We start from the raw sequence: 27,970 nt of genomic DNA on the forward strand, positions 1-27,970 counted from the left end.
ATAATGTAATTTCCCTCCAGACAAAGGAGAGGGTACTCTGCATTGTATTTCCATTGCAGGGCTGGCAGCAGCTCATAGAAAATAGTTAAAAGACTTCCTGTTGTAGCCTGCCTTCTCCTGCAGGTTCTCCATGCCCTGGTTCATGTATTTGTACCTTAGATACCCTTGGTTTGGGAGACAAGTGTGTTTTTGGAGCAGGCTGCAGAGATATTTGTATTCTCTTTTTATGAGTGCTCCACTGCCTGTGAATGCATCCCTGCCTTGCATCCCTGGATATGCACATCATTAACCTGCTCCTGGGAGTGCCCCTGGGACTTTTCCAGCTGTAGGTGTCCTGCTGACTAGCAGGAAGGATTGTGCAGTTCAAACATGACAGCAGTGGTTCTTTCCTCAGGGGAAGAAGTCAAACCAAGCCTGTAGCTGGAAGCACTTAAAAGAGCCAGTTCTGAAGGCGTGAGCAATCCAGGCAGATCAGGAACTCATGATATATATGATGTGAGGGGTTTGAGTCTTTGAATCCATTCTTATGAAAAATTTCTTCCCTTTTGAACAGAAGAGTCTCTCCCATATCCCAGTGCTGTTGCCAAGTTCTATTTTCTCAATATAAAGAGAAAACAGAATGAAAATAGGTCAGTCTAGCTCTGCAATCCTTGCCCTTTCCGGGGCTGTGCTGTCTGTGTTGCTGATGTGCTAATGGATTTATTAAAAAACAAAAAACAAAAACAACCATTTCCTTGTTTGTTTTGCAATGACTGCTACATTCATCCCAAACCTCCTCCCACAGTCTTGTGAGCTGATGGGGGACATGACACTGCAATGATTTTCTGCTCTGTGTGTGTGTGTAAGTTTGAAGAGTTGGGTCACAAAATGAAATCCAACGAGTAGCTCAGCCCGCGGCTGTTTTCATTCAAGCTTGCGTAGGACACAGAGACACTCAGATGTTCCTTTGGTTATTTAATAGCCTCTGCCTGTTCAGGGCCTTTGAAAGGTGCTCTTGCTGCTTTTGGCTGTAGTGATTAATATGAATTCTTTGTGCAGAGATTTCTTCTGTGTGAAGAAATCAGAGGCGAGCGCTGGGTTTTGCTAGGAATGAGCCCTTATGGCTTTGATCCAGGCACACACCAATCCCCAAGGGAACACTTGGAGTGTGCAGAGTTCACAGGCTGGAGAGCCAAATTCTATAGATTTCAGCAAGCACACAAACCCTCTGTCTGTGTTAAGAGTTGTGGCCTTTGTGCCTCTCTGTGTAGCTGTTGTGTGAGCTTTGAAGCCTGGCTGGAGCCGGGAGCGTGGTGCTCCCAGCAGCTCCTGGGAGACAGTTGTGCAGGGGCTGAAGGGGTGTGTGGGCACTGGGGTCTCAGCTGCATGGGGAGAGGTTGTTTTGCCTGGCTAGGAGTGGAAACTCGGTCCTGAAGGAAGCAGGAGGGAAGGAGGAGACTCGCAGAGATTGCAGTGCATGCCTTAGCACCTGGTTAACCTCCAAGCTCCTTGTGGGAGCCTCTGTGGGGTGGATCTTGTCTAATTCTGACTGAGACCCAGGGCTATGGCCTTCCTGTAGTTTGGTAGTGTTTCTTTTATCAGTAAAAGTAATTTAGAGTTGAAATATTTGTTCAACTTCCCTCTTCCCTCCCTCCCACAGGATCCTGTGGGATCCTGCCTCAAAATGAGCAGGTGGGAGAGAGAGGAGAGGATACTTGTTCCACATCACCTCATGTCCCCTTTGAACACCAGCAGAACTTGACTGACTCCTTCTTCATCACCTCTGAGAGGACATGGAGCCTGCCAGGCAGTCACAGCTTGTGGCAGTGACAGAATTGTTTCCTGAGTACCCTCTGAAGCTCTCTTTGTCCTTGGTTCTTTGCAGATTGCCATGAAACACCTTTAGCTGCAACAAGAGGACTCTTGTTTTGTCTACAGGTTCTTCAAAGCACAGATTCTTTCAGTCATTTCTAGTCAAAAGTGTTACCTAGGGGCAACATTGTTCCATGCATCCTGCTTTTCCTGAGGAATGGGGTCTGGACAGTGTTCTGTGTAAGTCAGCCTGGCCAGGATCCTCGTGTGGCATTTCTCAGCCAGGGGTCCCAGTGTGCTTGTGGGAACAGGAACTGTCCTTGGGCTGCTTGAGACAGCCCCAGATCCAGGCACAGCTGAGTGGGAGCACAGCAGTGAAGAAATCTGCAGGAGCTGGGACTGTTGCCCTGCTGAGAACTTCCCCAGGCACAGACCAGGGATGAGGAAGAGGGGGAAACACCCCAGTGAGCATATAGCAACAGAATTTTAACTCTGTTTAGCCAAACTCTAGCATGGCACTTTTGTCTAGGGAGCTGCTTAGGGTCTGTAGGTGCCACAGATTGAGTTTCTCCATGCAGGCAGTGAGTGCTTCTCAGCTGACAGAGGAAGAGTAAGACTGGGGAATAATTGTAGTTTGTTCCTATTCTCTCAGAAATCACTGGGATATAGTCACAGGGGCACTGACCTGCTGGTTCTCTGATACACAGCTGGCTTTGGGGGTAGAAAGGTTTGACACTAGGGAAGAAGAAGTCAGTGCAGAGTGTAGTTTTCTTTTTGGGAGTAAAGGTGTGTCACAGAGCTCACAGGAGGAGATGGGCTGCAGGAACCCTGAGGACAGAGCTGGGGGCTGCTGCTGCAGCCAGCAGTGGGGGTACGTCGGATTGCTTGTGATTCTTGTGCTGTCAGGGGTACTTGAGCAAAGAAACGGGTTTAAAATATTGTGACTGAGGATTTCTGTTGGTCCTGACCTTATAGGACAGACTGCCCTCACTTCTCCACTGTCCTGAGCTGCCAGTGGTCACAGGAGGGTTTTGTCCTCCTGGATGGAGGCCTGGCCCAGTGCAGTTTGAGAGTGCCACAAAAGCAGCCCAAACATTCAGCTTTCATATTCATGCAGAGAGAGGCAGCATGTTGCTTCTCTGCTGTCCTTTATTCTTTGGTACATGCTCTCTTTTTCTGTAACACATCTGCACAGCTCTACAGAGCTTCCCTGCTACTGTTTGCAGTAAGCCCCCAGCAGCATGGGCAGGGAATAGATGACTGTGGATACAACAAATGCCAACCAAAGGGGCAGGGGATGGGTAGAGGCCCCTTAGACCCTGATATGCAGGATATCTGCTTTGAAACAGCTTGTCAGGTTTACCTCCCATGTAGCACAGGGTGTGTGGTCTTGTGCAGAGAACCTTTGCATCACATTGGAAGGATGATCTATTTCTGTGAATCAGTCAGGGGTCATCAGACTTCCAGGGAATTTATCAACCCACTGGCTGCTGGCTGGAGGTGTTCAGAGTTATCTGGGTGTTCAGATCCAAGTTTGAAGTGTTTTGGCAGTGGGGGCCAGGTAGTCACACAGTCTGAGGCGTAAAGCTCACCTGGGGAAGGCTCCTTAATAATTCTGTCCTACTCTTCAGCTCAGAAAATCTATGTGCCTGGCTTATTTCTTTTCCCCAGGGACGGTGAGAGCAGCAAGTCAATCTATTATTCTGCCCTGTCCTTCTTAGAAGAGTGTTGTTTGTTTTTGTGTTGCAGCCTAGTTTGGGTTTCTGGTGCTGTAAATGCAAGTCCTCCAGCATTCCTGGCACACAGCAGCATCATGTTTACACCCCTTTCCCACCTCCACTCTCTCCTCTGCACTTTATTTCCAGTAAGTTCCTGACTTGCTGTCACCTTAGATAAGTTGCTCTTCCATCCCCTGCTTTCCCAGCTGTGGAGGGAGAATTGTGCCTCTCTGCAGAGCTGGGAAGCTTTGAGAGTGCCACAAAAGGAGCTAGATACAGACTAGCTCTATTCATTGTGCTTGACAACTCAGTAAATAAAACTTCACTCAACTGCTCGCTCTGTAATTCACATATAAAAGACCTGTCATTCTGATCTCCCCCTCACCATGCTTGAAATGCAAAAGATGGAGTGAGACCTTCTAGTAAAGCAGCACAATTTCAGCACAGTACAGAATGGGCTCTGAAGGTATTGTCATAGATAACTTAATGCACCTGCCTTGGTAGGAAGAGCAGAGTGCACGTGGTGAACTTGCCCTTTGTCATGACCTTTGAGCATTTAACGTGGATCTTGTGACACTTGGCCTTCTGGATCCTCAGAGAGTGCAGGAACTGTTGTAGCTTTCCAGAGAAAGGCAAAGGATTTATTTTCCTGTAGAGCTGGAGCCTGTCTTGTCACTGTGCTGAGGGAGGATGTTGCTGCAGTGTCTCTTGGGCAGGGGATCTCTCTCCAGTTTGTCAGTGTGCTCTGAACTCACAGTTGGTAATGTGACAAGAAAGGCTTTGATGATAAAGGCAGATTCAGCTGTTCCCACCCTGCTTTGGGGTTCACTGCCTCCTCTCCTGTGCCAGCACTGGGAGAGGCTGTGCACATCCAGCTCAAGACATCATCCTCCAGAAAGGGGGAGTGGGCAGGGAAATGTCTCCTGGGGAGGACAGCACCAGGTGGGCTCAGGGTGCAGAAGATAGTGGATGGCAGCTGTGGTCCCATTCCAGATGTTTATCCCAGCCTGGCAGTGCTGATGTTTCAGTGACAAGTTTTGAGACAGTGGAATTGTGACTCTTTCTGGGTGGTTGGGGTGGAGGATGGTTGATGTCTCTCAGGTGGTGTTGCAACACCCCTGGGGAAGCACAGGAGGGATTGAGGAGTGGATTGGAATGGCTTAGCAGGATGGTGGAAGCCAAGCAGCATTTCCCACTCTGGAGCTGTCCTAGGGAGGCACAGGAGAGCTTTTGGTGCTGTGCTGGGTTGTCTGCTCTCAGTGTTAGATCATAGCTCATTCTTCCTGGGTTTCCTGCAGAAAACAGGACTGTGCTGGGCTTAAAGCCAGCGTTGCCTAGGCCATGGATTTAGGGAGCAGGCCTTTGCCAAGCTGCTGCACCCCCCTGTACTCCAACACCCAGGCAGGTCAGTATGGACACGATCAGACCTTGCCTGTCTGCGCTGCTTTCTCTTTCCTGTGCTCACCTTCTTGCTTTGACCTTTCCCTTCCCTCTTTGTGTCCCCACTGAATGGCTGCCAGCCCCTGCCAGCTCTGCCCTTAGAGCTGCCACTTGTGGTTCCTGAAAAGGCCGATGGGCGGGAGTGAGCAAGAGCCGAGCAGGGAGCAGTCGTTTGTTACACCAAGTTTTCTTCTTTGTCCCCATTCCTTCAGATACAGCACAAAGAATCCCTCTCTGCAGTCCGAGACAGTTCATTACAAGAGAGGGGTAAGCCAGCAATTCTCCCTGCCTTCCTTCAAGATTGATTTCTCAGAGTGGAAGGATGATGAGGTAAGTGTCTTCTCAGTGTCCCTTTCTTTCTGCACCCTCTTGTCTCAGAAGCACTGGCCTCTGTTTAGTGCCACAAAGTTATGGCTGGAAGACACTTTCTCCAAGTTCCTCCAGTGTGTTTTGTGGGTACTGCCCTGGGAGGAGCAGGCAGATCAAGCCAACTATGAGGAAATCCAGAGAGGTGACTTTTGATATCACCAATAAGCTGATTTAGGAGGGAGGGAGGCTGCAGAGATTGACACTGGAACTTTTCCTGGAAAACCTGCCTTACTTTGCCTTCTTCTCCCTGCCAGCCAAAGAACTTGTGGGAACAAATGTCTGTTGTGATCTCTGTGGGTTTTAGTTTTAAGATTTTGGAGTTTTTTGGGTGGTCCTCTAGAACAGTGGTCTCCAAAGTGAGGTGCATGCAATACAATTCATCAGGGTGTGGTGAGGACTTCAGAAATACAGGTATATAACCAACAGATGATAAACACACATATATTAGGAATATGTGCTCAAAACACATTACAGATGGGATGAATAGTCAGAATAGTTTGGAGATCACTGCTCTGAAGAGTCCTGTTCTGTTAAAGGGACACATCCTACACTGTTATCTGTAGCAGTACAGTGTAGTGAAGGGATATTCTTCTGGGGCAAATTTACACTGGTGCATCAATGCTGAATATAGGAATGTTTTCCTCTTCTTAATTTAACCCATAACTGCAAACAGACCAGGGCTTGGTTTTAATTAAGCTTTGTGACTTTCCTGCATACCAAACATTGTGGAGTCCTGTTAATTTTGGTATCTTTGGTATCTGCAAAATTCCAACGTGGACAGTAAGACTCTCATTTCTGAGCCTTAAAACTTTGACCCAAGGGCTTCCCCTGCACATGGCATAGGGAAGGAAACCCTTGGTCTTTCCCCTGCTCTGTGCAGAATTGTGATAAGAGATTTCAAAGGCAGAATAGTTATTCTGTAGCTACTGCTACAGAATATGTACAGAATATGTACAGAAATGTGGACCCTTCTCCCAGGAAGTGCACACTGATAATGGTGTTCATTTCCTGACCCAAGCCTGTGCAAGTGTATTGTGTATGTGAACCATGGTAGATAACTCTACCTATTAAGAAAATAAAAAAAAGACAAAAAAAGGGAGAAAAAGGGAAAAAAAAAAAAGAGTAATCTTTCATGTATTTGAAAGATTGAATAGCTATTGTCCTGAAGTTACAATTACAACTATAATCAGTCCCGTGCCTTAACAAATGCTGTGGTAGTTACCAAGAGCCTGCAGAGTCTGGTCTCCTGATGTCTTAGCTTCTCTGCCAATAGATGATTTCACAAGTTCAGCCTACAAAAGCCTGGAAGAGCTGCTTTTCAATCCCTTCTGTTGTCTGAGAGAGCTCAGTTCCCTTTCTTCTTAAAGAATTGAGAAGCTTAATTTTCACTTTTGTTCCTGTCAGCAAGGTTTTAACTCAAGTACTAAAGTCACATCCCTTTGACAGCTTAAAGGAAAAGTGAGTTTCCAGCTCTCTTTGCTTGTTCTGCTGCATCCTCTGTTTCCTCTTTTTTCACTTGTGTTACTGGGAGCTGGAAAAAATGTGGAACAAGCACTTTGATTCCAAAGAGTTTCCCCTCCCATGTCAGCTCTGTGTTACATATTGGTACTTGTCCTAAATCTTCCTAACTGGCCACCAAAATGAAGCACTGTTATCTGAGAGAGCTGGCAGTGTCTTAGCTGCATACAATTGATTTTTCAGATTTCTTTCCAGCTTTGTTATTGGTGTTGTTCAAAACCACCAGATTTATTTCATATTTTTGCTTAGTGTAATACTCGGATATGACGTAGGTCTTGGCTGGGGAAGAAGGGAGACTAATGTTTTGTTGGGTTGTTCTGTGAAAAGCTTTATAGAAGTTTATTTTATCTTCTTCATTTACTGATTTGCTAGGAAATTACAGAGTATGGCTTGTGTCGAGTGAGTTGTGTTCAGGGCCCTAAAAATGAATGTGAAATGGTGCCTTAAAGAGGCCTTTTGTTCAAGAACACTGGAGTTTAAAAGCAACCTCAGTTCTGTGATGTGACTTTCCCTTCAAATGGTTTATCTTTTGAGAGACTGGAGCAAATCAGGCTGAAAATGATGTTGGGGCTGTGGCAAAGTGTGGGAGCCCCAAACACTGTCTGAACAGCGCTGCAGCACCTGGAATTGAGTCTCAGTTTTCATGAAGAAACTGAAAACAGATTACCTGGAGCATCAGGGTGAAATGACATCTTTTTTTTCACTCTTGGCAAGAGATGAGACAAAAACATTCAAGTCGGTAATTAATAAAAACAGCAGAAATCCAGTCCCTGAGCCACTTCCATTCCTGGCTTAGGACAGTATTTGTAAGGTTGCCTTTTCCTTGTGATGACACAGAGCTTTTGATGTGCTTTAATGAAGTGTAGGGCAAAGGGAGAAACCGAGACTGTTTCCCTTGCACTCAAATTTTCACTCTCACCAATTAAAAGCTCAAGGACCTGCATTTCATAACATGCCAAGAGATGAAAATCAGTCTGGTGTTAAAGTGTTATGTGAGCTTGAAGTTCTGCAGATTTTCCTCTTATGTCTTCAGGAACTTCATACCAGAGCCAAGGTCTCTTTGTGGTGTTGGGAGCACAATGTGCTGCTGTGCTAAAGCAAATATATCCTGTTGTATGTAGGTAAAATTGTGGCACTGGATATATTTTGAGAAATTTGTCCTACTGCAAATCAATCAGAAGACTTTTAGGATACATGAATTAATGAGAATTAAATACCATTTGGAATTCAAACCTAGATCCTTTGCCTTGCTTTGCTGGTGTTTAGTGCCACGTCAATGTGTGTATTTTGGAGTTTACTCCCTTTTAAAGTTGATGTTTCAAATTTCAAATGTTTGGAATTTAAATTTTTGGAATTTTAAATCCTCCTGTTCAGTCATGTCCTTTTGAAACTGGGAACTGGGGGTCTGTCTGAAGAGCCCTTCATTGAACTAACATGATCACCAGTGCTGTCTTCAGGCAAGTCTGGTGTGAACTGTGTAACCTCCACTCATTTCTTTCCCTCAGCTGAACTTTGACTTGGACCGTGGTGTGTTCCCTGTGGTCATCCGAGCAGTGGTGGATGAAGGGGATGGTAAGAATTGCTCTTCTCTTCCCATGATCTTCTCCTGGCTCTCTCTGAGCTTATGTGACCCTTTCAGGACTAACCTTCTTGGAATAAAAATATTTCAGGAGTTCACCAAAACTTCCCTTTATTAAAAGGGCCAAGCTAACCACATATCAAACATACTTTTAAAAGTAGTTTCATTTTTTTACAGGAAAAATGGCCAGGTATTTATTTAGTGTTGGAATAGTGTTTAGGAGAGCTCCTGGCTCTGCCACCAGTGCCAGGCACACAAATTAGAGCAAATGACATCTTTGTTTGTTGGGTTTTACTTTTGCAGTTTATAGGTCAAAGAGGGTGGAGCTAGTCTTTTCTCCTTCTTCCTGAGGGGTCAGCTGTCTTCCTAAAAACCTGGAAATGGGCAGAGAAAAGGAAATGGCTTTAAAATACTCAGGTCACACTTCAGCCAAATGCAGCTTCATTCAGCAGTTTGAAATGATGCTTTTTTGGAGGATGTTGAATGGTTATAATAGAAGAGCATAATCTTTCAGGAAAAATAATTATTGATTATTAAAAAATAATTAATAACTAATCATAATTCATAATTATGTTTAATTGATGATTATTTTTAAAGCACACAGCTGTTTTGGAGAGGGTAGTCCAGTGACTATTTAGATTATTGCTTTTAGACTGTTACTCACCTTACATGGTATTTACCTTAGGGGATGTGTACTTTTGGGCTCATTTGGAGTATCAACAATGAATAGGGCACAAGCAAATCACATTTTCTCTGAAACTGGGGGGTTTTATGGCCAGCAGGGCCAGCATTTCACTTCTGTAACATTTTGTACAAAATTTAAGATAATTAGAAAAGAAAAAATCCATTGTTGATCACATTGTTTAGGTCAGTCACTTGCTCAGTTTCTTATGTTGTAGATGTGAAAAAGCCCAGAAACTCATTACATTATTTTACAGTCTTCCAAGCAGACAGAAATAGAACTGAATAAGCCAATTTGAAGTGTGACTAACAAAGCACAGTGCAACATAAAGGAAATTACTTCTAAAGTGCATCTATTTTTAGTGATTTCAGGCACCCTTAGTAAAATCGACATATATGTGTATTTCTTGACCATAAATATAAAACAGCTTCCTCTGTTTATGGAACATTTGGCAAGGTGTTTATACTCTTTAATGTTGGGCATGTCTAGAAGGATCAAAAATAGAACAGGAGGCAGTATGGGAAGCATACATTTATTCACATTCCATGCCCAGTCTTAGCCAATAATGTACTATCATCTATTTTAATAACCTAGAAAACCTTTAAAACTTTTAAACTTTTAAATCCCCTTCTGGAAAGAATATCAGCACAAAAATGTGTGAGTTTGAGTGGGATTTGAGGAAATTTTGTAATTTGGTTCTTTTTTTTTTTTTTAACTGATGGGCCTGGAAGGAGCTGGTGTGGTGTGTTTGGAAAATTACAGCTGGCCTGGAACCACTTATGTTAAATAAGGTTGAATGGTAAATTAAAATAGCAGTTGGGGAGATGCTGGTTTGGACTGAACCCTGCCAGTGTTAGCAGGTCACACCACTCTGGCCACACACACTCCTGGAATGCACAGAGGATATGAATTGTTACCTCTTCCTTGGCCATTCAGACTGAGGGAAGGGACCTGAATTTTGTTTATTCTGAGAGATAGAGCAGCCTTGCTCTTGGCTGGCAGTGAGAGGAGCAAGCAGAATTCCCAGTTTTAACCCACTTTTCTGTATTTTGTTGTGATCCTGATTCCAAATTGCCATGACCAACCTCAGTTACCCAGCAAATCTGCAGGCAAATCTCCCCTCTCTCACATACAGCTGTTCCCAAACATGGTCTGTGTGCCATAGTCCAGTGAATGGTTCCTCTGTTTCTCTGCTGTTCTGGGAGTCCAAAGGAAGCTGTGGAGCTCCTTTCCCTTTTAGACAGAGCAGGAGTCTCTTCCTTGAGCTGCACCTTCTGGGCAGAGCTGCCCAGCAGCTCTCCTGCCTGTGCTGAGCCCAGCCTTCATCCTCCAAGCAGGATGAGTGCTTCCATGCCTTCCCTTCCCTCTGTGACTCCTTCACAAGCTCTGTCTCCCATTTCCATATGATGAGTCTGAAGAGGATTCAGGAAAAAGATCCAACCAACTAGAGCTGAACAGAGCCTCAGAGTGCTGAGTGAGAGACTGGGATTGTACCTCACCTTCTTTTCTCTCTATTTGCTGAAGGAGCCAGGAATGCAATACTGAAACCTTTGACAGCCCCTTCCCATTGCTGTGGGATTAAGAGGGAACCCTCAAGTTTGGAAGAGAGAAAATGTTTGTCTTTGGACAAAGTTGGATAGGGATGTTTCAGTGTCTGAAGTCAGTATGAGAAATAAATGTTTTATAAGCATGTCTGACTAGACTGAAATAAAGTAATAAGTAACAGGGCTAGAAGTGCTGCCAATTGCTATTAAACCAGATAGAGCTGTGATAAATTCAGGTAATTAAGCTCAGGAATTTCAGGGGACAGGAGAATCCCACTAAGTGCTTTGTTTTACTGTCCCTTTCCAACCTCTGCTAACAAAGTGGGATAGTTTGGAGCACCCAGCACAATGAAGGCATGGTTGTGTAGGGTCCATCACAGAGCCCAGCAGGGTTTTGTTCTTGCTCTGTTCTGAGCCAACCTGATGACAAGATAAGAAAAGTTGTAAATGCAGGAGAAGGTGAAAATAGAACAGATGGCAGCTCAGAAATTGGAAGTGGACTAAAATTCAGCTCAGGGTACCTTTATGCTTGTGCTGCTTGAGAGGTTTAACCAGTTCTGCCCTTTCTTTTTTTGCAGTGGTGGTTGAGGTCACTGGTCATGCCCATGTTCTTCTGGCTGCATTTGAAAAGGTAAATGAGAGGGGTTTTTTTATCCTTCTCCCTGTTCTTGTGTATGTAAACATTTCCACAGGTCATTAGTTTGTATTTATGTAACACTTGGCACAGACGAGTCCTGGCCTGTGATTTGGGTTCCTGGGTGCTGCTGTACCACCAAGAATCGTTTGCAGCAGCTCCTGTGCAGCCTGTAATTATCATTTGTACCTGAGCTGGTCACTCAGAGAACAGCAGGGGTGTTTCCTGTGTGTGGAGAGGGTGTGTTCCTCCCGTGGAGGGTGGAAGGTGTTTGCCATGGCTGCTGCCATGCAGTTTTCCAGGGCTTCATGATTTTTGCAGAACTGGATCTGCTGTGTCCAGACTCTGTTGCACCAACGTTAGCCTGAGTTTACACACAGGACCAAGGCCTCTTGGAAGGATTGGCATGCATCCTGTGTAAAGGCTGAGTTCCACTGCTTTTGAGTGGTGTGTTTGATGTAACTGAGCCCTGCCTACATGGTAGGGCCAAGCTGTGTGCACAAGCCTTGATAACAAACTCTCTTCCCTTGGAAACTGGACCCTGGAAACAAATGCAATATCCATAACTGGACCTATCCATAGCATAACCCTGTTGTGTCTGAATGTGCTAATACTGCAGACACATTTTCTGGGCAGGTGATACTTGTAGTGACATGCTGAGGTGAGGCAAGAGGTGCTGGAGCAGAGCTGGAAGTGTAGAGGGAGCAGCATCAGTGCTGTGCTGTTTGGAAATTTTCCACTTCCCAGCTGGCAAGTGGCTGACTTCTGTATCTCAATGTGCCTGGTTCCTGCCAGGTCCTAATTCTGTTCCTCCAAGGTGGATAATGTGGATGATGACAAGCTGAGTCAGAGGGCATGGCAAGCACAGTCAGTCCTAAAGAAGCATATGGCTGGAAGATGCTCTAAGTGTTCTAGGTTGCTTTTTTTGTTGGACTTGGTCTGTGAAGAAAGTGAGTTTTCCCCTGTTAGAAAGGCTTCTCTTAGCATTGGCTTTGTAGGTAGCTTTACTCCTGCAATGGGACACCTGTCAGAAATGAGATGGAGTCAGCTGCAGCACCCCTAGGACCAGGGCAGGGATGTTACTGGAGTTTCCTCTGGCTGATGTGAAAAAAACAACACACTGGAATCCTTCAGTCATAGTTCAGCCACTTCTTACCTCTCATCTTTCACTGAATGCTTAAAACAAGATTAAAATCTCCCTTTTAATAAAAAGTCACAAGGCAAAGTACATGTTGAGTTCCTCATCCTCCCTGTTTGGTTAAAATATATTCCCCATCCTTAAAGTAATTGCAGCTTTTGAAGTCTAGGTCCATAAATCCAGGGGAGGTCCTTGATAAATGAGCACTGCTGATCCCCAGAGCTTGTTCAGAGGAAAAACAGACCAGCAGGACTTTGTAACTTACTATGTATGTATCTTTAAGATCAGAAGAATAACCTTGATCCTGTGTGTAGTCTGACCTTGCAGCTCCTCCAAAGGCAGAAACTTGTTTACTTTAAAACAGGACTGTTTTGTCTGTGCTGCAATGTTGTTGTCCCTTCCTTCTGAGACTCCTTCAGCAAACAGATGCAGATCTGCAGCTGCTCACAGGACCTGCTGGAGCATCCCCTGATGCTGCTCCCTAGCCTATGGCAGGGGAGTTTGTTTCTTTCACTGTAGTGGCCCTTATGGATGATGGGGAATGTAGAACTAGCACCCTACTCCCATCATTAATTCTGGCACCAAGCACACACAGAATTGTTCCAGCTGTGCTTGCTGCCACTGAGCAAATCAAAGGCTCCACAGCTCTGAGGATGTGAGCACATGGGACTTGTTTCTGACTCCATTCAGTGGACAAACCTTGTTCTCAGCCTTATGGCAGCCCTTTGCTATGCCAGGGCTCTGGCCTCAAGTGATTCTGTCACTTGGTGTTATTTTGGGTGTTAACAAATATCCCTGCCAAGTGCTGCTGGACTGGCTGAAGTGTCTGCACCCAGTTGGACCTGAAAGCATCCAGTATGCCAGGGGAGTTTTGTGGGGGCTCTGACCCACTTCAGCCAGGTTTAACTTGAGCCAAGTCCACCTGGCTCTGCACTGGAGCAGACCAGTAGCTCTCCAATATCCTGTTCCACTAACTCTGCTGGGGGGCACTGCTACCATCCAGGCTGTCCTGCTGATACACACCCCACTCTCCCCTTAGCTAGCAGACACCAGCTCTGAAACAAGCCCCTTCTGATTTGTACACTCCAGCTATTTAATGCTTTAATGTCCTTTTTTTTTTCTCTGCTAGCACGTTGATGGCAGTTTTTCTGTGAAACCGCTAAAACAGAAGCAAATCGTAAGTACTTGTTTCCTTTCTACTCTTGGTTAAAGACTTGATGGTGTCCCACAGGTGCCTGGCTGTACCCAGTGGGAAGCTTTGGTGTTCACTGGGAGCCTGAGATCTCACCTTCTTAGCTCAGATCTTGTAAACAAGGCAGCGAGGTACTGGCCACCCTTAATTTTGCAATTTTGTCCCCCATCCTGGTCTGGTGTGATCTGCAGAAGCTGGGTAGCATCTTACAAAGACTGAGGTTGCATCCAGTCCTGCATAACCAGAAATACATAAGCAACTGCAAGCTGCTAAGATTGCCAAGAATTTCAGCTCCTGAAAAGAAATCTGGTAGTGATTCTGCTGCAAGCTTGACATGTCTTCAGGAAAGAGATGAAATTTTGGTGGTTGATCCTTTGAGCTTTAGCTGTGTTTTAGTTTTAAATGGGTTTCACTTCATCTGCTTACTTGGTAGCTAGGGGTTTCTGATTTGAACTAAGTACCTTTTGTTACAAAGAAGGTCATTAAGCACCTTAATAAGACACTCTTTGCTCCAAGATGTTCATTCCAATCCCTGGGTCAGAAAAGAGCTACAAGCAGTATCAGTAATCATAGCTCAAGATGGCATTTAGAAAAACACACAGCACCACTGAAACTGAGATAGCATCTGCACCCTTAGGAGAGCAGAGCAGAGGTGTAGAATCTATGTCTGGAGTAAACCATCTGTGTAACATTGTACATTCTTTGCCATTCCTGCTTTTCTTTTGCCTTCCCCTCCCTGCACTGCCAGGGCTGTGGGTGCCTTTTGTGGGCATTGATCAAGAAGCAGCAGTGCATGAGATCAGTTGTTAGTGTAAGCACCAACCTCTCTGAAGAAAGTCAGCATGGATGAATACAGATGGATCAGCAGAAAACCATGACCTGGACTTGGCCAGTGGCTCCATGTGCATCTGCTGAGGCTGTAAATAGCAGCAGAAACCTTTGGAAGGATGACATGGTGTGGGATGGGTTGGAAAGCATGAAGGTGAAGCACTGTGTACAGCTACCTGCTCCTTCTGAATTACTCCCACTCTGAAAACCTAGAGTTCTTCCCAGGAAGAGCTTTGTTGCACTGTTCACCCTTTCCCTACTGGGATAGAAGCTCCTCAGGATTTTTAGAGGGAAGAAGTCAAAAGGAACACAGATTCCTGCAGGGACTTGGGCCTCTTACTTCCTGACCTCTTCTGTGCTTTGAGCTGACAACTTCTGCACTTACAGTCACTCATCATGATCCTCTGAGGAGTCAGGATGCTGGAACAAGGCTCTCTTTGAAATGCCAAGTTACAAAAGAACATCTCCCACATAATTGTTCCCAAACTTCCTGGGTGAGTTGTGAGCCACTGCAGAGGGTTTTGCTCAGCAGTCCAACAGCTGATCTCATTGCCATGAAATGCAGGCCTAGAACAGATTGTCTGTGAGCTGCACACTGAGTTACACAGGGAGACTCTGGAATTGATTTGTTATCACTGCTGTGTCCCAGCTCAGAGCATTTCTGAACTGGCAAATGGGCTGGGCAAAGCCACTCCTCTTCTGAGCAGTGACAAGAGGAGAGGAGAGAGGCCAGTTTGACATGGAAGTTACAGAGGCACTGGGATTGATGAGCTCTTTTTAGCACTGGGGTGTTGGTGGCTTGGCTTGACTGCATGTTGGGAGCTGGACAGCTACTGGAGATGGCAGGAAAGTGTTTCCTCCCACCTTTTGTGAGATGTGCCTCTTTGGTACCTTGCAACCACCCTTTTACCTGTCATGAGGGTTTCTGTGGAGGAGCACATCCTGCTCTGGGGAAGCTGCTGTGTAGCACCAGATCACAGAATCATTTGGGTTGGGGAAGAGCTGCAAGATCATGGAGTCCAGCCTGTGACTGATCACCACCATGCCACCCAGACCAGTTATTCCCTGAACACCTCCAGGGATGGTGACTCCAGCACCTCCCTGGGCAGCCCCTTCCAGTGTTTAACAACCCTTTCTGTGAAGGAATTCCTCCTGGTGTCCAACCTGATCATCCCCTGGTGTTACAGATCCTTCTGCAGAGCCTTCCTACCATCCAGCAGATAAACACTTCCACCAAACTTAGTGTTGTCTGTGAACTTACTGAGGTTACATTTGATCCCCCCATCCTGATCATCAGTGAAGATGTTTAACAGGACTGAATCTTGACTGCCTCAGTGCTGGAATTCAGCTGCTCAGTGGGGTTTGCAGGCAGCTGCCAGTTTCCAGAAGTCATGGCTTGGATTTGTCCCAGGCTGTGGCTCTGACCAACTTCCACCTGTGCCTCAAGGACCTTCTGCCACCACACCCCCAATTTAGAGATGCCACCAAGGGCCTGGGGATGGCAGTAAATGACACTGCACTAACAGTTATTCCTCAAGTGCTTCTCTTGCTAAGGGACATGGTTTGTCTGTCCTCAGTAGCTTAACCTTATGGTTCCAGGGGATGAACAGAGAGGTGCATGATGAACACTGGTATGCCAGTAAGGAGCTGTTGGCACAGCCCATCCTCTGAGATTGCAAAAATGGGTGGAAGTTCATCTTGGTTAAAGTTAAGCAGGGCCTCACAGAGGAGAGGACTGTAGAAGGCTGATTGCCTCTACATTATTTGAGCTGTGGGTGTGTATTCCTGATGTCTGGGACAGGCAGAGTACTTGTTTTTAGATGGTTTTGATATCCCAGCTAGCCACTTTTGTTACTCTCTGCTCAGACCAGGCAGGATGGGCTCTACTTTTTGAGCAAGGAGAGACTCATTCTCCAGCTGTCCTTTGCATTATTTGTTTCTGTTGCCTTTTTCATGTCACTGTAGGGGAGCTCTGGGTGTAACATGGACATTTGACACAGGGAGGGAGGGAAGGTGGTCATAACACCAGTAAGGACAGAGCAGCTGTCACTCCAGCTGTGGTGTTCTTCCCTAGGTTGACCGGGTGAGCTACCTGCTTCAGGAGATCTACGGCATCGAGAACAAAAACAACCAGGAGACCAAGGTAAAGGTGCCCAGGAGGCTCCCTCAGCTGGGAGTTTCCTGCCTGCACCTTCTGCTTTTGAGCTTCACAATGGGGATTGTCAGGGCAATGTGGAGGTGCTTCCCACAGTCAAGTCTCTGTCACTCCTGCAGGCACCCAGGAGCCCAGGGATGGAAGATCATCCCTGGTGTCAGGCCCAAACAGTCAGTGGAGTTGTGCTGAGGTAATTTTGGGCAGCATGAGGCTCTTGAGGATGTTCCCTGTGGCTGGGATTGCTAGGAGAGAAGAGCATCAGTGTCCTAGGGGTGTGTCAGAGCACGGATTTTTAGGGCTTGTAGAGAGCCAGTGTTGCTGTTTCTCTGCAGTCAAGGCGGTCATGGTGTCTGTGCTTTGCTCTTGTGGCTCCTTCATGTTCTGCTTGGGGGTTCTACATGGTCCTGTAGCATTTCAAACTGAGCTCTCTGGGGCTTGCAAGTGTCCAGAGACATTCCTCCTGCCCAGCAGGAGGGAGCACAGCACCCCTAAGGGATGTTTACCCAAATGCCATAACCAGAAACATTTCCCATCTTGAGGCAGGAGCTGCTGCTGGATCCCAGCCTGCTGCACAGCCCTGCACAGGTTGTGTGACTGCTTTATCCTTCCTTTAGCCTTTGTAGAGCTGCCCTTTGCTGCCACCTGGGCTGTGGAGTGTAGCCAGTGCTGGCCTTGGGATCACACTGCTCCAGGCTGTGGAGTCCATGATTTGCACACAGTGGAGTAGCCACAGAGCAAGACAAGCAGGATTTCCTCTCCAGTGTCCTTCCCAGAGCATCCTGTGATCCCTGTCTGCCTGTGCCAACAGGTAGCACCCAAAGAGGCAGGAGGAAAAAGTATTTTCCAAGATTTTTCTTGCACAGGATCTACTAACAGGATTGAGGGTTTCTTTTTGGGCCTACCAAGGTCTTGTGATGATTCTTGTGATCAGCAATCCCATGTTCCTGGCCCATCAGACAAGTGGCCTGGGGCCATTTTTGTTCTTCCTCATTCAGCAAACCATGTGAGTGGGACAGCAAAGAGCCTGCTCTCCCTTCAAAAAAAGGCTGGGTGAGGATGTGGCAGCAGCACAATTGCTGTTTTTACACTGAGGTTGCCCATGTGTTAGCCCTGGTGGCCAAAGGGGACCCCAGTGAAGGTGGAGAGGACCCCATCCTGGGCCACCATGGTGGGCTCTGGCACAACTCCTGTGACATCAGTGGGGAGACTGTGGAGTTTTCTGGTGTCAGTCTTGTGGCTGGAGAGTGTTTCTCTTCCAGCTTGACCAGTGGCTGTGATCCAATATGTGGGGCTCTGAGAGAGATGGGTGTGAAGCATGTTCATGTTGAGTGGGTGCACACTGAGCCTTTTACCAGGGTAGCTGTGGGCAGGTGAGCACCCTGGCCTGGTTCTCCTGCAGCTGCATCAAAGCTTGTGCCAGCACAGTGGGTGCAGGAGAATCACTCAATTGCTCTGGGGATCTGTGGAAGCTGGGCTGGACATGGCTGGAATGACAGGCAGCACACTTTTGGGGCTGCTCTGTCTGTGGGGAAGAAAGACCAGAGTACCAAAGAGTTCACTTCCCTATTGACCCTGGAGCCACCAGGATGGGAGGCAGGAGCTTGTTCCTTGTCAGCCTCAGTGAAGGGGATTCCTGCCCCAAAATGGGTCCCCTCTGAATAGAACATGGCTCTGGGGAAAGACAATTCTGCCATGAATTCACAGTGCCCTGAGAGGAAGGAGTGAGAGCAGGACTGTGTGGGCTACAGTTTGCTTTCCTTGAGGAGCTCCTGCTGAGAGCTGCAAAAAGAGATTTTCCAGGCTTTTGGGTGGGAAACTCCATCAGGCTCCTGTCCCTTGGCAGCTTGGCATAACCCCCTCTGCTCCCATGCCAACCCCTTGCCTCCCCTTGCAGCCTTCAGACGACGAGAACAGCGACAACAGCAACGAGTGCGTGGTTTGTCTGTCGGACCTGCGGGACACCCTCATCCTGCCCTGCCGCCACCTCTGCCTCTGCAACTCCTGTGCTGACACCCTGCGCTACCAGGCCAACAACTGCCCCATCTGCAGGCTCCGTGAGTCCCTGGCCCCCTCCCCAGCTCCTGACAAGGCACAGCAGGCTGGGAGGAGCGGCCTCTGTTAAATACCCCACCCTAAGGCTCAGCATTGCACGTGCTGCTGCTCTCACTGGCACCTGGAGATTGCTGGCACCTAGAATAAATGTCCTCAGACAGGAGAGGAGAGTGGCTCTCTATCCAGTGCCTCCCTGGCCACTCACCTCACCCTGGAGTGGATCTGAAGGTGCAGGTGCTCTGGGCTGTGCCATGTCAGCAGTTCTTGTGTTTTGGTGAAGATGATGGAAAATGCCCCAAAGGAAGGGATGGAGAAGCTTTATCCTGAGAATATCTGTCTGAGAGAGCAGCCAGTACCACTGGAGGGCTGTTCAAGTGCATAGCATGATTTTTTTTAATCTTCTGACAACCTTACCCAGATTTCACCAGGAGGCAGGGATGAGATAAGTCGGTTTGGAGTCTTTTGCTCTGCCAAGAGTTAGGAGGATTTGCTTAACCCCTTCATTACTCAGCTCTCAAAAGATGGAAGAAACTTAAATACGTGTTTTGGCACTCAGGCAGCATTTGCTGAATTCTGTGTATTTTCTCAAAAGCACAGAGGCCCTTGAGAAATTTGTGTTTTTGCTGGAAGGGGCAGAGTGTGTGTTTTACCCCCTGGTCTCTGAGGTATTTGATTGCTTCTAACTGAAAATTCTCAGGGAAAGAAATAAAGAACCTAAGATGGATGTTTGGCCTGAGAAGTTAAGTCCAAACATGGCAACGAGCAGTAACCAAAAGCAAGATCTCACCAGAGGAAGCGCCAGACAGCTTTGACTATAAGTAGCACATTATAAAACACAGATTGTCTCATCTGCAGGCTGTAGGAGAGTAGGTTGTGTTTGTTTGGAAAATGCCCCCATCTCAGACTTCCTGGGAATCTGCTTCTGGGGAGTGCAGAGGCAGCAAGGATAGATTTGTACCTCTGTTCTCTGGCTCTAGGCTGATCCTGAAGGGGCTGGCTGCAGCAAGAACTAGGGAGATGCCTGGCAAGTTCTCACAGCTGTATCAGTACAGATGTCTGGCTCGTTTGTATGCACCCTTGGCACAGAGGAACAAGCAGTATTAAAGATCTGCAGATAGAAGAGATCTGCAGGGAGTGGCAATCAAAGCTGTAGTGGTGGGAGGACTGAGGGGTGGCTGTGCTGGAGACAGTCACTAACCCTTCAGCTGGAGGCCTTCACCACTACAGCTGGACCCCAGGGCTGAGGTTTGTGGGGTCTGAAAGAACCCAAAGAGGTTTTAATGGCTTTCCCACCCAAGCTGTAGCATACAGTGCACTCCTGAGGCTGTGCTCATGTTTTTCTTATGAAAAAATTTTCTTATGTTGCTGCGACCTACCTTTAAGGGGAACTTTTCTGGGCCTCTACACTTGTACAGTAGCTGAAGTACCCTATCCATGACTGCACTGGGGCAGGCAGGGGCAGTTCTCCACAAGGGCTCTGTGTACCCAGACTTGTTCAGCCAGCAGATCCCTTCCCTGTGCAGATCAATGGACTGGGAGCCTGGCCCCATCACTTGTCTTTAGGGCACTCCATCGCCCCACTCCCCAGGCACAGGGGAGCTCCCCCATGCCAGCAGTGTGTCTGGCAAGGCCAGGAGCTCTGGCATGGCCTGGCCCTGCTGGGCTGGGCAATCACCACCTCCTGTTCTCTCCAGCCTTCCGTGCCCTGCTGCAGATCCGGGCGGTGAGGAAGAAGCCGGGGGCTCTGTCACCGGTGTCGTTCAGCCCTGTCCTGGCACAGAGCGTGGACCATGATGAGCACTCTGTGAGTATCTGGTGATCTCTGTACAAAGCCTGGCTGCTGCTCTCAGCCTGACCAAGCAGCTGGTGGGTGAATGAGTTGTTTGGACTGGTGGCTGGTGGCCCTGGGACCTCAGGAGGTTTGGTCACACCCTCCACTGAGGGCTTCTCAAGCAGTGCCACCTTTTCTTATCAACCTGCTGGATTAGTAACACAACTGGATTGGAGGAAACAAATCCACAGAAATCTCAGGATGGGAATGTTTCTTGCTGTCTGTCCCAACAGAAAAGTGGCAGACTCTGGGCATGACAGGGTGTGAAAACAGACCAGAGGAGTTCCAGTTTGACTTGCACACACATCTCTGTGGCAGCACACGGATGAAATGCCCTCGGCACTGGGGTTCTCCCTTGGCATGGGAGTAGAATGGCCTCCTTGTGGCAGCTTCCCTGGGTGTCTTGGCATGCATCTGAGGGAGTGTGGGATGGGAAGTGTTGTGATGGTGGCCTCAGGGCCCAGTTGCATGTCCCCAGTGTGGTAAGGGCAGCAGCTCATTGAGCAGTGCTGTTGCACAGCTGGCTTGGGTGAGACACCAAGATTAAAATAAGAAGAAGGGCAGCTGCATCTAGAACATCCTACAGGCCTTCATGGGAACAGTTTCTGTCACAAAAAAAGGTTGGGTTTATCCATCTGCCCTCTGCTGCCTTCAGCTGGGGATGAGGAATAGGGTGGTGGAGAAGCCCCGAGGGTTGTTGTGAAGCTGAGTGTGGCGTGTGGAAGACGCGGGCGCTGTCACCTGCAGCGAGGTGAGGAGATGCTGTGTGTCTCTTCCTGTCACTAACCTCAATAAAGAACTTCTTTAAAACATGGTTTTCTCTTGACAGCACCCCTTTAAACCCCTTAAGGTGAGCTCTGTCTCCCTGCCCAGCAGGAAGCCTAGGAGGGAAGTAAGAACAGTAAGTGGACTTGGCTGGTTGCACTTGGCAGCTCTCTGCCAGCAGTGTCACTTGCACGTGGCAGTTTTACACACAAGGGCTTGCTGACACTCTGGGTTTGGCCTGTGTCCCTGCCAGGCTATGACACTCCACATTCTTCACACTGGCAGTGAGATGCTCACACCCTGCACAGATGATCACTGACATCCCTGGTTTGCCTGTGAGGAACAAGCAAGAAGGAAGCAGCTTGGCACAGCTGACTCTCAGGGAGTCAGTCCCCTGGCTGATTTATAGTTGCTGGTCAAGATGTTTTGACAGCTTCATAGGACTGTGGGCAAGCTGCAGTCCCCACAATCACCCAAAAGCTTCCTTGCACTTAGCTCATCCCCTTGGCAGTTTGGTGTGGGCACATCTTGGTGTGGTTTGTGGTGCTGGGATGTAGAGGTGCAGCTGGAGCTGGTCTTGCATTCAGGAGCATTGGCCAGTTTGCTTTAATGGGAACAGAAAGGATGGAGCTTGTCTTGGCTGAGACCCTCTGAGTTGGTTTGGGAATATGTAACTGGAGCACTGCATGAATGGCAGTTGTGGGGGTCCAGGAGCTGGGAAAGGTGAGGGAGCCCCCAGGCCATTAAGGCTATTTGTGCCCTCCCATCAAATGCAGCCGTGGCTGTCATCTCTATCAAGGAGGTTGCAGTTTTCTTTTGCTCAAGCCAGCTCAGATGCTTGCCTTTTAGGAAAATGTCTTGCTGGGCTTGTCAGGTCTGGAGAAAACCTGATGCTGGTTCAGGTTTGAACCCATTCTGGCATGACCTGGCTCTTTGCAAGCCTCCCACAGGGTCTGTCAGTGTTCCTGGGGGTGTGGTGTGAGTGTCCCAGAAGGGAGCGGTGTCACAGTGAGGGTGTCGTAGCCATCTCCTGGGAAATCCTCCTCCAGCCTCTGAGCTCAGCAACCTGAGCTTTCAGCACAGCAGTGAGCAGCCTTTGAACCCTCAGGGCCTGCTCTGCACTGCCAAGAGAAAAAGTCTCAAACAGGGATCCAGGGGGGTTTGTCTTCCTGACTTTTCTGTACCCAGAACAGTATAGCTGAGCTGTCTGCTGATGAAAAGGTTTTTGGAGATGGCTTTTGGCCCCACCACCTACAGCTGGCAGCAGTTGGGAACCCATTCCTTGTTTAGCTGAGCTGTTCATCTTCAAACCTCATAACCTCACAGGACCAATACTGGGATGTGAGCTGGTGACTGACCCCAGGTGCCACTCATTTTTCCCTCCCCATCAGACCTAACTCCTCCTGTGGCCACAGGTGAGTCAGTTCAGCACTCAGCTCACACCAGATTAGTGGCTGTGTTGGAACAGGCTGCTGGGCAGGTTCATCTGCAGGTGTGACTGGGACATGGGGCACACAGAAGCTGTGGAAGTTCATGGCCAGGCTTAGCAGCACCGTGCCATCCTCTGTACAATTTAGAACCACCTCCTTGAGGACACAGGGCTGAAACAGCTCAATTTAATGCAGCCTGAACTGTGGCACTGTCACTTCTTGATTTCTATCAGGCTGGGCTTGAGCTGCCTGTGGCCTCCTGGGCTGCAGCATAAACCTCATGTGCCCACAGGGCCTTTATGGTCAGGAGGATTTTTGGAGTTAAACTGCTGTTGATTTAATGGCTTTGCAAGGGTCCCTTTGACCGGCAGCTTTGTGATTTACAGAGGGAATGGGGATTTGTGTGGTTTTCCTTCCTCCTTACGAAGTCAGTGGTTCTGTGATCCCTTTCCTGCCTTTTAGCAGAGGTGACTGTGCATGGAGCCATTGTTAGCAGCTGAGGGGACATGGGAGAAGTGGAATTGGGGTAGGCCTCAAGAACCATCTCTCAGCTGGTGCACACATGCTCCTCTCCTTCAGCTCTGCCTTGGTGACACTGGTGGTGCTGTGAAACAGCCGCATGTTCTATGTCTGGGAGCACAAGTGGGATGTTCATTGAGCTGGAAAGGTCTCTGAACCACTGGAAGAGCTTTCTGGGGAAAAAATCCAAATGTATTTTATAGCAGCTTTTTAGGAGCCTGCTTTCTCACCCCCCTTGCCCAGCTCTTGAAAGCACATCAGGGCGATGCCCAATCTCTCCAGCACTGCTCTGGGAACTTACCTGGAGCATCACCAGCATTGCAGCCCTGAGGGGAATGTGTGGCTATTGCCAGGGAAGGAGCCAAGGAGTTCTGGAGAGGTGGCTGTGGGTTTGAGCTGCCTGTGGGGCAGGGGGCTTCCAGCCTGGTGACATTTTCCTAACATCCCCCCTCTTTCTCACCTGCAGAGCTCTGACAACATCCCCCCAGGCTACGAGCCCATCTCACTGCTGGAAGCGCTGAACGGCCTTCGCTCGGTGTCGCCCTCCATCCCCTCGGCCCCTCTGTACGACGAGATCAGCTACTCCGGGGTGGTGGACGGGATGCCTCCCACCAGCCGCCCGCTCGTGGCCATGGACAGAGCCCTGGAGGGTGGCCACCAAAAGGGCAAGTGCAGCAAGTCTCCAGACAGGTCAGCAGAGCACGGGGCCCACTCCTCATGCAAGCCCTGAGGCTTGGTGGCCACACACACTGGGAGTCAGGACACAGACCTGGCTGGTCCCATCACTGCTAGTAGAGCTAACTCAGAATTTTAGGAGGCCAACAGCTACTTGTGCCAGGGAGAGAACTGGGACATTGTCCCTGTGTTCAACCTGAGGTTACAGCTTGTGTCTCCTAAGGGCTGGTTTTGTCACACAAAGAAAGAGGATTTTTAACAAGGAGAATTTCATCATAGAATCACAGAATGGTTTGTGTTGGAAAGGGCCATAAAGCTCATCTCATTGCAACCCCTCACTGACAGACACCTTCCACCATCCCAGGCTGCTCCAAGCTCCATCCAGCCTGGCCTTGGACACTTGCAGGGATCCAGGGGCAGCCACAGCTTCTCTGGGCACCCTGTGCCAGGGCCTGCCCACCCTCACAAGGAAGACTTCAGTTGGAAATGTCTCCTTCCCAATGCACTAGAATTTACATTTCATGTCCAAACCTTACTGGATTTCAGCTTTCCATGGAATTCCTCAGGAGCAAAGGAATGGGGAGAAGAGTGACCTGGATTTCAGAGCACAGAGTGCTGAATTGAGATCCTGTAGTTCTTGTCTGAAGGCTCCTCTGTTGGCCCTTGATGGAGGGTTTAGGTGAGGATAGGGGCCTGTTCAGATCAGATCAGACTGGGTTTGTTCCTGGCATTCCTCACTGTACTCCAGCCCAGATTTTCAGCTGGGAAGGGAGCCCTGAAAGTGTGAGGGGCAGCGTGGGACCTGGGCCTCTTGTTGCTGTGCTGAAGTTCAGCACCACTTGGCTCTGTCCCACCCTGCTGCTGCTGCTCTCCATTTGGCCAATACTGGAGGCCCTGGCGAATTCAGCTCCCCAGTCTGAGCTCATGAGAGTTGGCTTGTGCTGCCCCCAAGTCCTCCAGGCCCCAGGGTGCTGGCAGCTCCCTGCAAATGGAGTTTCTCTTGCTGCAGCACACTACGGTCTCCCTCATCCCCAATCCATGAGGAGGATGAGGAGAAGCTCTCCGAGGACTCGGACTCTCAGGCGGTGCTGAGTGGGGGTGAGCTGGTCCTGAGGGAGACCAGCTCTCCAGAGGTAAGTGTCTGCTTTGCTGTGGGGCTTCTGAGCCAGAGCTCTTCTGGGGGGGCTTTGGGGATATGGGAAGTGCCTCCTGAAGGGCCAATGCCCGGAGCCAAGAGTCTTGGCTGCTTTATTTACCCCTAGGGCTCCATGGGGAAGGATGTAGCCACTCCCTGTGTACCTGACACCTCTTTGGGAGTGGAAAACCACTCAGCTGGAGCCATGGCAGAGCTGACCTTCCCCAGCATCCTGGGCAAGCCCAGCAGTGTTTAGGGCAGGGGTGGGAACTGGGCCTTAGGAGCTTCCAGTGCCCATTGCTGGTAAGACCCCTCCATCCCAGCCTGTGGTGCTACAGCACTGGAATAGCCCCCTGTTCCTGCCTTGAACAAGGCCTGGCCCTGAGCACAGCTTCCTGGAGAAAACCAGAGCAGGAGAATGGCACAGCAAAGGCCTCCAGCTGCAGAAGTAACCTGTGCTGTCTCTCCTTACAGAGTGTGGCAGGGGAAGAGATGGAGGAGGCCTCATCCATGCAGCAGGGTAGGTGTGGGTGCAGCCAGACCTCAGCTCGGTGTTCAGTGCTGTTGTGGTGGGATGGGGACAACTGGGGAAGGAACAAATGAGTTCAGAAACATCCAGCCCTCTAAGTCCATCTCTGAGGCTCTGATCTTCACCAGGGAAAGGTGCTGGGGTCTTTTCTTGGAGGTGAGGGAGCAAAATCCATGGGTCTCCTTGGTTTATTTGCCAAGCGTCTCACCTTGCTCTGAGCTTTACTCAAGTAGAGTTTTCTATGCCATGAGCTCTCCTTGCACCAGTGAGGATGCTACTGGGGTCCTGGTGAGAGCACATCCACAGTATTGAGCACACAGAATTGGTCTCTGGGATGGCTCTCTGGTGCTCAGTCAGCACCCAGAGGGCACAAGGTGAGAGAGGAGCGATGGGCACGTTTTGGGCCATGAGGCTGCACGTGAAGAGGTGGCACTGTGACCCAGGCCAGTCCAACTCCTGGGACATCAGTGGGGCTGGTGGGGCCTGGGGAGCTTCCTCATGTGGAAGACCTCGACCCACCCTGGCCATGAGCGCCCGTGGTCCATGCTGGGGGCTGAGGGGCCGCACTCTGGGCTGGTTCCAGGTAGCCGCCCGCCCTCGGTTGAAGATGTGCTGCAGGACGGCGGCTGCGGCGAGAGCCGGAGCCTGACGCGGTCCGAGAGTGACCCCCCGGTCGACGTCTTCCTGCCAGGTAACGGCCCCGCCGTTGGGGCCAGAGCTGCCTCCGTGGCTCCAGGGCTGGGGTGTGGGCAGCAGTGTCCCACAGCCCTAGGATGGGACTGGAACGCTCCTGCCTGGTGCACAGGCTCCACTTCCTCCCAGTGGGCAGAGTGAGCGCTGGGCAAGGGGGTAGCTTGGTCCCCCTTCTCTCTCCTGCTCCCTCACCCTTGTGTCTCTGTCCTTCCCCTCCTTTCTTCTCTTTGGGCCTCAGTCACTCCCTGGCACAGTTCTGTATGACAAAGGCCTCCTGTGTGCTCCCAAATGTGCTCCTGCTTTTGGGTGAGGGAGGGGAACCACCTGGGCCAGGGGAGTGGGGCAGTGTTGTCACGGTGGGGAGGGTCCCCATGTGCCACGCCTATGGGACACTGTGCTGTCCTCACCTCTGACTGTTGTCATTGCAGCCTGTTTTCTTCCGTAGAGTCACAGTCTGTTCTGAGTTACCTCTCTAATGTCTCCTTCCCTCTCTGTCTGCCTTCCTCCCTCCTGTCTTGGGCAGCACTGGGTCCTGATTCCTGCTCTGTTGGTATAGAGGAGTAAGCTGGTACGTCTTCTCGTTCTTCTTACGCGTCCCTGTTGTGTGGGGCAGCAGGGCCCTCCTGGGAATGCTGGCAGAGAGTGGGGATGGGGCTGGTCCTGGCCATCGGGGCAGCAAACCAGCCAGGCTGCACTGCTGGCTCTGTCCTCACTCCCTTCCCATTTCTGGCACAGCATCCCTGCTACCCCTGAGTGCCAGGACACCAGGCAGGGCAGCAGAAACCCCTCCCCGCTGGTTTCTGCTGAGCGTGGGCTCTGCTGCCTCCTGGACACCGTGAACATCCAGGCCCCTGCTGGCTTCTCCCAGGCTGTGGCAGACAGTGTTCCCCCTCAGTGTCCTGTGTCCCACGCGTGACACTGAGTCTGCATCTGAGGGGATGAGTGGTTGGCTCCAGCCCCATCTCCCGTGGTCAGTCCATGGCAGGAGGGACGGCTGAGCACCCAGCCACGGCTCTTTGCCTCAGGGCTCCCATTACTGAGGCTGAACTCCATCTCCTCACCCAGGCTCGTCTGACTTCAGCAAGACGCTCCCCGTCCGCGGCACCGGCAGCCCCACGCAGCCCCTTCTCTTCGAGCAGACCCGTCTGCACCTGGAGGACGAGCAGAGCCTCTCGTGAGCGGGGCCGGACCCTGCCCGTGCCGCCGGAGCCCGGAGCCCGGCCGGCTCTCCCGGGGACGCAGCGCGGGGTCTCGCACCGACGCGGTTTCGGCACAGCCTGTGCATGTTTCCTGGCGGTGGGTAGGGGCTGGTGTCGTGTTTTTACACGGGAGGTGTCTGTGGGGCCGGGGCGCGGGGTCTGGGGTTCGAGTCGGCAGATGAAGGACACTACCGATGTATATTTTGTACTTACCGAGCACAGCCCTTTGCTGTCACTGCCCCTGTACATAGCTGTGGCCCTCCCTGCCTTGCCGGGGCGCAGGGCTCCGCGGGAGCGGGGGAGAGCGGGGGCCAACCCCGGCCCACCCCGAGGCAGGGGGGGACGCGGGGATCAGCCCCGGCCCAGCCCGTTCGGGGTGACCCCCGCGCCCCTCGGTCCCGCAGAGCCCGGCGCTGCCCACGCCGTGTGCCTTGTTCTGCTTCTGCGGGGGGTCCCGGGGCACATCCCCCCCACCTCCCCGTCTATGTTTGTAGTAATAAACCCGTGGAGCAGCCACGCGAGTCCGTGTGCGCCGGGGGGAACAGGGGGGCTCG

General features: G+C 49.8%; 1 protein-coding gene across 6 annotated transcripts in view; it reads left to right on the forward strand.

The window, feature by feature from the left end:
- The window catches only part of MGRN1 (mahogunin ring finger 1), a 53,959-nt gene extending 26,029 nt beyond the window's left edge, over positions 1–27,930 (forward strand). For 2 of the 6 annotated variants that reach the window (XM_033517871.1, XM_015643128.3), the window contains exons 5-17: positions 5,162–5,279; positions 8,342–8,408; positions 11,220–11,272; positions 13,543–13,590; positions 16,508–16,576; positions 18,483–18,642; positions 20,335–20,444; positions 21,301–21,372; positions 23,652–23,875; positions 24,870–24,993; positions 25,470–25,515; positions 26,108–26,215; positions 27,283–27,930. In XM_033517871.1, coding sequence (XP_033373762.1) covers positions 5,162–5,279; positions 8,342–8,408; positions 11,220–11,272; positions 13,543–13,590; positions 16,508–16,576; positions 18,483–18,642; positions 20,335–20,444; positions 21,301–21,372; positions 23,652–23,875; positions 24,870–24,993; positions 25,470–25,515; positions 26,108–26,215; positions 27,283–27,395 — 1,312 coding nt within the window. In that variant the 3' untranslated portion in view covers positions 27,396–27,930. Of the gene's footprint in view, positions 1–5,161; positions 5,280–8,341; positions 8,409–11,219; positions 11,273–13,542; positions 13,591–16,507; positions 16,577–18,482; positions 18,643–20,334; positions 20,445–21,300; positions 21,373–23,651; positions 23,876–24,869; positions 24,994–25,469; positions 25,516–26,107; positions 26,216–26,740; positions 26,786–27,282 lie in introns of all 6 variants that reach the window. The other 4 variants (XM_033517870.1, XM_033517869.1, XM_015643124.3 and 1 more) reach the window with 4 other exon arrangements.
- Positions 27,931–27,970: the final 40 nt, after the last annotated feature.

This window comes from Parus major, chromosome 14, assembly GCF_001522545.3.
Source record: "Parus major isolate Abel chromosome 14, Parus_major1.1, whole genome shotgun sequence".
Classification (NCBI taxonomy): Eukaryota; Metazoa; Chordata; class Aves; order Passeriformes; family Paridae; genus Parus; species Parus major.